We start from the raw sequence: 10,314 nt of genomic DNA on the forward strand, positions 1-10,314 counted from the left end.
TTTTCAGCACCATTTACTTTTTAAGTGACTCTCCAACTAGATTCAGCTTGCTTGGGCAGGGCCCATGAAGAATGCCACGAGCCCTCCCAGATTTTCCTCAACAGACTCCTTAATTCCTAGCAGTGTCCCGGGCTGGGCCTGCATCTCCCGAAGGCCTGAAGCTGTGTCCCAGCCTGCCTGCTCCTCGGCAGGAGACCAGGTGGGAGGTAAGCAGACACAACCTGGAATCCCAGTAAGCGCAATGTTTGTTTTCCAAACAATTTTATTGAAATGTGCCAAGAGTACACGGGTAGCACAAATGTAGGAACAGGAAAAAAAAAAAAATCACATGTACAATAATTTTTTAAAAAGTGAAGGTTAATCTTGGGAGATATCAGGTCCCCCTCCCCTCCCCCTCCAGACTTCAGCGTTTCCGTTATGGTTAAGCCCACTAACCTAGCATTTAAAAAAAAGGAATACAGGAACTTTTGCAAAAGAAAAAAAAAAAAAAAAACCCAGAAACAAAACAAAACAAACAGCAAAAAGGAAAGAGAAATGTTTTCCTGCTCAGATGGGACTCTTCCTGGGCACCTATTAGGAGGCGTGCTGAGCAGTGGAGAAACACAACTTCAGAGTGTAAGGGTATGGACCATCTGCAAAGGAGAACAAAGGGAGGTTTGGCTGGGCCCCCCCTCTCTGGAGGCACCAACCACCCAGCCCCCGTCCGTTTCTGCAGTTCGCCTCCGAGGATCTAACTGGTCACTGCCCAACGTGAGACTTACAAAAAAGCCCAATACTGAAGGCACTTCCCCTCCCCTGCCTTTGATTCCATGGGGAATCCCATCCCCAGCTCCTCAGCTGGCCCAGGGCCTAAGTGGGCAGGTGTTCCCCGCTGGCCAGATCAGCCCCTTTCCGGGGTACCATCTGAGCCAGCCTCTGACGCACAGAACGCCAGTCCCTCAAGCTGGCAGAGTGGCGGCAAGCAGCCAGGCTGGCCCCCTCCCTCCCAGGGGGACCATCGGGCTAATCTCCTGGCGACCAGGTCCCACCTGCCTATGTCAGCACCAGGGAAGAGATCTCTGGGGCCCTATGTCGATGGCAAGGAAGGACGGCTCTGGCCTGAAGCCAGCCCACCGTTAGGCCACGAGGGGGACAGCTACAGGACACACAGATACTCACTTGGGTTTTTCATCTGGTAATGATTCAGGAAGCCCAAAGTCTCCAGGGCATCGCTCTTGGATTCCCACTCCAGCAGCCCAGAGGAGCTGCGTTCACCTGATCAGAAGGCGAAGTCAGTTTTAGGCTGAGCTGAGCAGGAAGCAGGGGGCCACCCACCTACAACTGAGGAATGGGGAAAGGCAGCGGGGGCAGTTTACTCACTTTTGCCTGAGAATACTTTCACAGAAGATGGCCGTTTCACTCCCAGCTCGTCGCAGATCTGCAAGACACAGAAAAGATTCAGAGGCAGGAGTAACCACATGGCAGGATTCACGCAGCCCAAGACAATAGTACTACATTTTCTGGAGTTTCTAAACTTCGATCACAGAACATACTCTAAGGATCCCCCCCTCCGCCCATGACCCAAAAAAAGGTTCAGAAACACCACTCTATGTTTCTACTACCATTAACTACCACCATTGTAGTAGAAACTGCTTTTTAAAATCCCCATCTGGGTGTAGTGGCACTAAACAAATGTTTGCTGAACTGAAGAGCAACATCTCAGGCCCGAGCAAGGTCTCAAGTCCAACCCTGCCAGTCAGCCCTCCTCCCACTCAGTGTCCCAGTTTCGTCTGACGAGGCTTGAACAGGAGCCTCCCTTCTGATGTTATCGAGACATGGAAGGGCCCGACTCCGTCGATGCTCTGAGACTGGATTCTGATCACCTCTCTCACCCAGACACGGAGCAACCTTTTCCAGCAAACAGCAGCCATCCTAACTTTATCAGTAACACAAACGGTACAGCCACCTGCACTGCGGCCAGGGCTCCGGAACCATTCTCAGCCTATCCTGGTCCCTGCTGCATTCCCGGGGCCCAACCCAGGGCCTGGCAGAGCTGTGGCTCAGTAGGTCCTCAAAAAGACTAAAATAAATGGCTCGTTCAGATGGCCGTGGTGAGGGACCCACTCCACAGCACCCACCTCGAAGAAGTTCTCCTCAGTCACCTCCAGAGGGGCATTGAAGAAGTGTAGCACGTTGCTAGGGTGCTGGATGCGGTTCTTGGCTGCCTGCTCTGGAGTAGAGAACCGATTGTTCCTGGATTCGCTGAAGTCTTTATAACTGCAGGACCCGTCTTCTAGCCCGTAGGACTGCCCGGGCATGATGGCCGGTTGCTTGGAGACACTGTACCAGGGGAGGGGAGCTCTTTGTCAGGCCAGAGCGCAAGCCCTCCATGGTGGCCCCATTCCTGTCTGAAGGTGCTGGGTGCCTCAGGGGGCATCGCTCCACAGCTGAGGCGAGGCCAACTCACTTGTTCCCACTGCTTCAGTCAAACGCCGGGGAGCGTTCCCGCCACACCCAACCCCTGCCCGAACAAGCACCCGGCCTCCCTGTGCTCCTCTGCGGGGCCCTTTCCGGAGCGGCCCCATCCCACTTGCTTCTTCCGGCAGCTCCTCTCCAACACCCGCAAGCCTGAGGAGACGGAGTACCTACCAGACATTCAGCTTCTGCCCGAACATGAAATTGTTGTTGAGGTGAGTAATGGCCCGGTCCACAGCATAGCCATCAGCCATCTCCACCATGGCAGCCCCCGGCTTGCTTTTCATGAATTTCACCTTGAGGAGAGCAGTTGTGATCAGTGCCACTGCCCAGCGGCCAGGGACGCTTCTCCCACCCCTTGAGTTAGTTAAAAGGAAGGAACTCCTGGCTCGAGAGCGAGGCTTCCACCCCCTCACTTGTGAATGAGGAATCAGGAGCACTGAACGGCACGTGTGGCCCACAGAAAGGGCTCAGCGTGCCGGGCAGGGTTTTTCTCACCTGGGTACACGACCCATGAGTGCATCGCTTAATGAAGCACAACAAAAACGGGGGAAGCGGCGCACAGTGAGAAAACAAGGCAGATCCTGCCACTGACATCTGTCTGGGAACACACAGACGCACACGGGCTACAGAGTGGGCATGACATGTAACACCACTGTGGGTGACAAGACTGGAAGCAGCGAACAACCCGTGACAAGAGGCGCTGAAGCCAAATCTCTAGCACGAGGTCCTGCTTCCACATAAAGGTCTGGGAACCTGGGCAAGTTATTCACCCACCCTGCCTTCACTGCCCTGACTTGTCTCATCAGGGATTCTAGTAACAAGCAAGTTGCTACGCGTCCAGTCCTTTCCACAGCGCCTGATGCGCGGAGGGCAGGCTTAACCTGCACTATGGCTGCCACCACCGTGACTCCTGGGCTAAGCCAAGGGCGGCGAGCACACAGGCTCCCGGGACTCCGCTGGTTCAAGAGCAACAAGCCACCTGTCCCACAGGCAAGGCAGGAAGGCCCAGGGTGGCCAGATCATCTTAAGTTTTCTGAAGAAAATCCTCACACGATGATCTTCGGCCACAATAGATTTCAGTTCTATAATCACGTTCGTCTGATGTTAAGTATTAGTACTTCCACGTGAAGAAGTCCTGGTTAACGGCCCCGATTAAGAAACAACAAAACACCCACGGTGAAGACCAAACAAAACGTCTGCAGCCGGGCGCCTGCTTCAGCGAGTCACCCTCTCGGAACCAGCCTGCTGCCAGCCAGGCTCCTTCCCCCACCGTGACGCACGCGGCTCGGCCCGCTAGGTCTATAAAGGAAGCAACGGACCTAACAGAGGCTCACCTTCTCCACATTGCCATACAAGCAGAAGACATTGAAGACCCGATCACAGTTCATCTTAGATTGATCCAAGCCATAGACCATGAGCACAGGGCTGTCGGCGTGGGGGCCATACTCGGGTGGTGGGGGAGGGGGTGGGGGGTGCCCATACTGGGGGCCGTAGCGACTTGGGCCCCGACGGTGACCCCCCACTGGTGGGCCCATCCTTCTCCCTTCGTAGTGAGGTGGGGGGGGCCCGTAGCCCTCATCATGGTAATGGCTGTGGTACCCACCGTGGGGCCCTCCTGGGGGGTGGGAAGGAAAGAGAGGGAGGACGGGTGAGAATTTGCGCGGCGGGCGGCGGGCAGGGGCACATGAGCCACGGGAGTCCACGGAGGGGAACCCCCTGCCCTCACCATATTCTGCGGGGTGATCTCCCAGGAGAGGGGGCTGTCTCTGGCGTTTGTTAGGGTTGCTGCCAGGATCACCTGCGGACAGAAAAAACAGTCAGAGGCTAACCTGGAACAGAGGGGGTCACCCTCCTGACTAGAGGCTAATCTCAAAGACCTTCAGTTCCTGCAAGCCTGAGGCAAACCCTCCCTTGCTCACTGGAGCTGCTGGGGCCTCCTTCCTGTGGCCTGACTCAAGTGGCATGACCCTTCCTGTGGCATGAAGCCAAGCCTCAAGGCTGGAGCCCACTTCCCTTCCCCTGCCCATGCCAAGTGGCTGGTTTCCGTTCTCTGGGAAGGATGAGGCCAGCTTCTGGGCTCTCCCCTGCCCTGGCCCAAATGAGAAGCCGAGCTCTCAGGTCCTCTGGGGAACCTGCAGATGCTACGGAAGTTGTTACGTTATGGAGGACCAAGAACAGATTTCTAGAACTCCCAAATAAAGGAAGAGGAGTTAAGAGTGGGAAAACCACCAAGGGAAGGCAGGACAGAAAGAAGATAAAATCTGGCCCCCAGAGTTCCAAGGTTCTAGGAGCTCTAGGCCCCACTCTCTAGGCCCCTTCTTTCTCAACCCTGGTCCTCCCGGCCACCCCCCCACCCCCTCCCCCAAGTCACATCCAACCCGAGGAGAGGGACTGTGGGAAAGGACAAGCAGGGCAACATCAGAACCAGTTCAATTGAACAGTCATGTACAAGGCATTGACATTCTCAGACCCCGACAATGGCGCAGATCCACCCCAGACCCCAGCTGCAATGCATAGTCGCTACATGAATTTAGCGCTTGAGTGGCAGACACTGTGCGAAGCGCTTTACAGACATCACCGCTTCAGAAATTCCTCACAACAACCCTATGAGGTAGGTACTATTTTAGCCCCGTTTTACAGATAAGGAACCTGAGCACTCAACTTTTAACTGAGCAGTTAAAAGACACTTTGGCCCAAGGTCACAAAGCAAAAGTTAGCCGCCGAGCCAGGATTTGAACCCAGGTCTGGCTGACTCCAAAACCCAGGGCTCGGGACCACTGCCCTTTCCTGCCACCCGGCCTGGGTTTTGTTTCCAACAATCAGTCATTACAAAGATGGAAAAGGGCTACTTACAGCAGAAGTACAGAGTACAATGTCCATTTGTCACAAAAAACAAATCTGTATTTTCTCTTACCATTGGACGCTTCAACAGTGAGTTAGCACAGTTCTGAAAGATGGCGTCCCATCAAACATACACTGCGACCCTGCATCACATGGTTTTACAGTCATAAATACAAGTTACGGTACACATCCGCTACAATTTTTTTTTTTTTTAAGAATTGTCTTAAAAGTCAATGTTTTTGATTAAATCAAAAATGGCTCACAGATGTTCTGTCCTCAGAAGATACCAGAAAAGTGGAAAATAAAGGTGTATGAAGTGGGTAGTGTCCCTCCGTGTTGTCAGCTCCTCACACTTGTGTGCTGCAGTGCGGTGCTTCTGGCTGTGTAGCGCTCCATGTGCGTGTCTCCTGGGTATGGAGTGTGCCAGTGGCCCCACTATGCCCGCGCTTTTGGCCTTGGGAGCGCGCCCGCTTACCCACCAGCAGGTAACTGTGTACCTCTGAGCTGTTTGGCTGTCTGGTTTTAGGTCTGTTTTGGTTTTTTTGATTTTTTTTTTTTGTTGTGGTTTAAGTTTTTTTTTTTGGTCTCTGATCTCCGGTTGGTGCAGATTATGTTGGCAGCCGATGACTGCGGAAAAAATAAAAATATCAAAACAGAAAACAAAAAAAAGGCCCTCCCCAAACCAAAGGACTTAAAAACAAAAAACAAAAAAACAACCCATATGGCGAGGAATGGAGAGAGGATCCTATTGTCTTGGAGGCCCATGGAATCTACTTCGGTCTATGAAACGTTCTCCAAAAAGAGCGCCGCTGGCTGGCTGGGAGAGCTCTGTTCTCTGTGTTTCCTACTTCTGTGTACATTCTCGGGTTCGAGTTTGCTTGGATTTTGCCTTTTTTTTTTTTTTAATGTTTAATAAAAAAGCAGTGTCTGCTGCCATGTTGCGTCTCTTTCTCTCTTTGTCTCTGTCTGCCTCTGTCTCTGTGCTTGTAGCTGTTCCTTGGAGCGCGGTGTGGTGTTCTTGATGTAGTGAGCTCAAGTCTGCGGCTGTTTCTGGGGACGTGGTGGAGGCTGCGTGTTCTGTCCTCTCCAGGAAGAGCTAGTGGTTTCTACCCTGTGTGTTGGTGAGCAATGTGCAGGGGCAGAGCCGCTGAAGTATGGTTCCCGAGGGGTGGCGAAGCACCGCCCTCACTCCAGGCCACCTCCTCAGCTCTCGTTTTTGCCCCCCAGTCTTGGGGCGGCCAGAGCTGAGAGGCATCAAAACCAATGCACAGCCAGCCCCTGCCACTAGCCCCTGCCGGTCTGCACATCTTCTATTTATGTTCCTTGGAGAAGAAATGGTTGGTTGCCATGTTTCTGTTAGCGGTCATGTAATGCCATTGCCCGCTCTGGTACATTCACTCGATCACCAATTTGCCTCTGACCTCTGGAGGGGCGGCCAGGCCCACAGCGCCCACCGTGAGGGTCCTGGGGAGAGTCTAGCCCACCCTGCCCACTGCTTCCCGGCTGCGAGGGCAAGCAAGACAGGCCCGCCTAGGAATGGGGGCCTTTGGCCTCCCAAGGCCCGTGAGAGGTCAGCAACCAGCTTCCTCCCTCAGCCCGTGGCCTAGTCCGACGTATCAGACCAAGACAGACAGAGATGGACGGTCTTGCTGAGGGGGTGCCGCTGCTTTTCCAAAGGCAATCCTCCTCCACCTCTCCCTCCTATCCAAGGCAAACCATTCTTGACAGAGTCTAGGAAGGGGGTTGTCCGTTTGGGCCCCCCGCAGAGATCTTGAGTCCCCGCTACAAGGGAGGTGTGGCGTGTCCGCCCTGCTCCAATCCAGGGTGTCTCACCTCCACAAGTCAACTTGCTCAAAGGCTCTGCTCCAAGGGTCTGCGCGCCCTCGTTACCTCCCCAGTCTGCCCCCGCCCTTCCCCCAGCAGACCTTCTTGATAGTAACAAGCAAGAGAACCATTCCTGGCCCCAGTGAGAATGGAGAGTCAGTGACTCTAGGCAGGCTCCTAGAAGGGCAGCAGCAGAATCCATCTGGGAGCCGCTACTGGTTTATAAGCCATCGCCACGCCCTGTGCTCAGCGAGGCCCTGCTCCCCAACCCTGTTCAAGCCTCTGCCCTCGCTCTATACCCTCAGCCACGTCAAAGGGCCCCCCCGGCAGCAGCTAGAACCTACAGAGGCCCTCTCATTCACCCTCTCCCACTGAAGCATCTTTTCCGAGAGCTGACCGCGCCCCCCAGGCCCTCCCATGTCCACAGGGAGCCCAATGGCATTACATAACCCTGAGCCCGGGTCAATGAAGTGCACTAGTCGAGTGAAGGCAAGGCGGGTGTGTTTAGAACAAAGTTGCCATCAGGATTACCTTGTCCACTGAGATTGGGGTTTGTGTAGTCCCAAGTATCCTGATCATTCTTGAACACATTCAAGCGTGTGGGCTGCAGGGACAAGATAAAGCTTGAAATTAGCCAAGCCCCAGCTCACCTGGAAGCTGGCAAAGGGTAGTCATTTCCTAGACCTACCTTCGCGTATTCAATCTTCAGAGTGCAACAGCCTGAGTAAATGTCAGCCCCATTGAGCGAGGCCTTGGCCCGCTGGGCACTCTGCACAGAATCAAATGTGGGTAAAGTTAAGGAAAGCCCCCAGACAGGTGCTCTTTGGAAAAGGCTTCAAGCGGTCCCAGAAAGGGAGGAGGATGAGGAAGCACCCAAAGACCATACTGCATGTGAGCTCTGGGGTTAGTTCACTGGCCAGTCACTAGCCGCTCACACGGAGAGGGGCTGGAATGCTGCCCTGGGTGGGCAGTCACTGTCCAGTTCCTCTGTCATCTGCACTCCCAACCCCACCAGCCCAGAGGTGGCAGCAACTCCCTCTGCCACCACCCCAGGCCAAGCCACTTTCCCTTTGCCCAAACTTCTCCCTCTCGTGCCTTGTGCTTTGACTAAGCCTGGAAAATCTCTGAAACATCAACCAGATGACATTCTTGCCTGGAACTCCGTCAGTGGCTTCCCACCGCACCCTGACCATGCTTCACAGCACTGCCTGAGAAGCCCTGCTCACTGCTTCCAACGCCCACAGGGAACCTTCTGTCCTTCATCAGCCATCAGGCCGTTTGCTATCTCCAACACTAAGGACCTGAGGACCTTTACAGAGACCGTTCTTCCGCCCTGAATACCAGCTCCTATCTCCTCATGGCAACAGAGTATCACCCCGCCATATCTGCCAGTCGCTCCTCCCCTCCACGGCACTTTAGACTCTGACCTTTCACGACATGCCTTACTGTTCATTAACGATCCCTCCCATCAGACGAGGGGCTCTAGGAAGGGATCTGGCACCTGGCAGCCATTAGGGCTCTGTGCTGGTTGAACGGATGGGGCCCTGCCGAGCCTTGTGAGAGCCCTCACCTCAAAGAACACCCCTTTCCCAACAAAGGATATTCCACCATGGCCTGGACTCCATTCTTCCGGAAAATAACAATTCTCTGGACAGGACCACAAGGGTTGCAGATAGTGTAAAGAACATCCTATAAAAAGCACACAGGCAAGATGAAAGGGCACTGGCAGGTCAGTGTGGTTCAGGGGAGAGGACGGGAGGAAGAGAGAGCTCACAAAACCATCTAAAAGAAGGCCTGTTGGCACGCACCGTGGTAATGGAATAAATCGGGTTCAGGATGGTAAAGAGAAGCACACTGTTGACGCTCCGGGAGTCATCTGAGTCCCCGGGGCGGGAGATCTTCTGGCTGGTAGAGTAATTGACAAAAGCTGGGTGGCCAGCAATGTAGATTTGGTTGTCGGCTGCGTAGTTCACAGCGTTGCAAGCCCCCAACACGTCTTCAAACTCCACCAACGCTTGTCTCTTTTTAGGCATTACTACCACATAGCTGGCAGAGAAAACACACGTTTCAGTCCTCTCGGGGGAACACAGACAAGAGGATGACATTCAACTTTCCCTGAATGGACTCATCTCTCTGGACTCCTCTGTACCTCCACCATGGTTTCCTGACCTGAAGACCCTCACCCTAAGTGGCACAATAGGCAAAAGAGATGTAGCTGTGGCATCACTTCCTCTGGGAAGCCTTCCTTCCTGAGTCGTCCTCCCCTGAGTCAGATGCCTCCCGCAGGCTCCTGGGCTTTCCTATCACAGTACTGATCACTCTGGGTGGGCAGCTATCTGGGAGGAGCCCAAAAACTTCATTTGCTACTCTATTCCCAGTACCTAACATAAGCGAGAAAATGCAGATTAGAAGTTAGAGGCAGGGGGAAGAAAAAAAAAAAAAAGACATGAAACTTGCTATAACCTGACCAAAGTATAAGGGCCAAACATAAAAGTGGAGGAGTCCCAGGACCTAGCCAAGGGACCCTGGGCCAAACTGGCCATGTCACTTCCAACAGAAACTAAGGACGCACAGTACACCAAGGAGTTGAATTCTATGTCCAACCCGGGGCCTCTGACTGGAGTACCTGATGGGTCCAAATTCCTGCAAGGCCTCTACAAGGTCAGCTTCCACCACACCGTCAATCAGGCCCCTGATGTGGACAACTGGGGAGGCAGGGGTTTTGTGTGGGTCATCGTAGTTCTCCTGAGAAAAGAAACAAGAACGTAACTTCATTTCCTGCTGTACAAGATGGTAGCCCACTGCCCTCTGTGCTTTTGAGGACCCAATCAGATAAGACACTTAAGTGTCACACAGAGCAGACAACAAGGGATGGCAATACAAACCAATGACCCCAAAAAGATTTTGGCCCAGCAGTGCTCAGGCCCTGAGTGGGTGGCCACTTGCCTATACCTCTTGCTGTAGCTTCTGAGGAAGGCAGAATGGAAAACAAGGCATGCCCCATACCTTATACTCCTCCTAGAATTTTTCTCTTCCCACTGGTCAAGGAAATGGGAGAAAAGATTGGGATAGAAAGGGGACAGCATTGGCAGGAAGGGCTCAAACAGCTTTTTGCTGCAGTCTGAATCACACCATTCTCTTGGAATGTTTCTTTGCCCTTTCCCTTGTGCAACAAGCCCAGCCAAGCATTGC

At 53.5% G+C, this 10,314-nt stretch overlaps 1 protein-coding gene across 2 annotated transcripts; it reads right to left on the minus strand.

Moving 5' to 3' along the window:
* Positions 1 to 244: 244 nt before the first annotated feature.
* HNRNPL (heterogeneous nuclear ribonucleoprotein L) lies at positions 245 to 9,985 on the minus strand. Of its 2 annotated transcripts, XM_081810644.1 has the most exons (12): positions 9,749 to 9,909; positions 8,931 to 9,168; positions 8,724 to 8,811; positions 7,811 to 7,905; positions 7,654 to 7,726; positions 4,184 to 4,255; positions 3,792 to 4,072; positions 2,629 to 2,750; positions 2,118 to 2,319; positions 1,360 to 1,417; positions 1,159 to 1,254; positions 245 to 632 (listed from the first exon to the last, which is right to left on the minus strand). In XM_081810644.1, the coding sequence occupies exons 1-12, from the start codon at positions 9,895 to 9,897 to the stop codon at positions 574 to 576; spliced, it is 1,533 nt and encodes a 510-aa protein (XP_081666770.1). In that variant the 5' UTR covers positions 9,898 to 9,909; the 3' UTR covers positions 245 to 573. The 2 variants fall into 2 exon arrangements, with proteins under 2 accessions (XP_081666770.1, XP_081666769.1); XM_081810643.1 differs by having other exon boundaries at positions 3,792 to 4,255; positions 9,749 to 9,985.
* Positions 9,986 to 10,314: the final 329 nt, after the last annotated feature.

This window comes from Leptonychotes weddellii, unplaced genomic scaffold (genome assembly GCF_054177405.1).
Source record: "Leptonychotes weddellii isolate Sample4059 unplaced genomic scaffold, ASM5417740v2 HiC_scaffold_3098, whole genome shotgun sequence".
Classification (NCBI taxonomy): domain Eukaryota; kingdom Metazoa; phylum Chordata; class Mammalia; order Carnivora; family Phocidae; genus Leptonychotes; species Leptonychotes weddellii.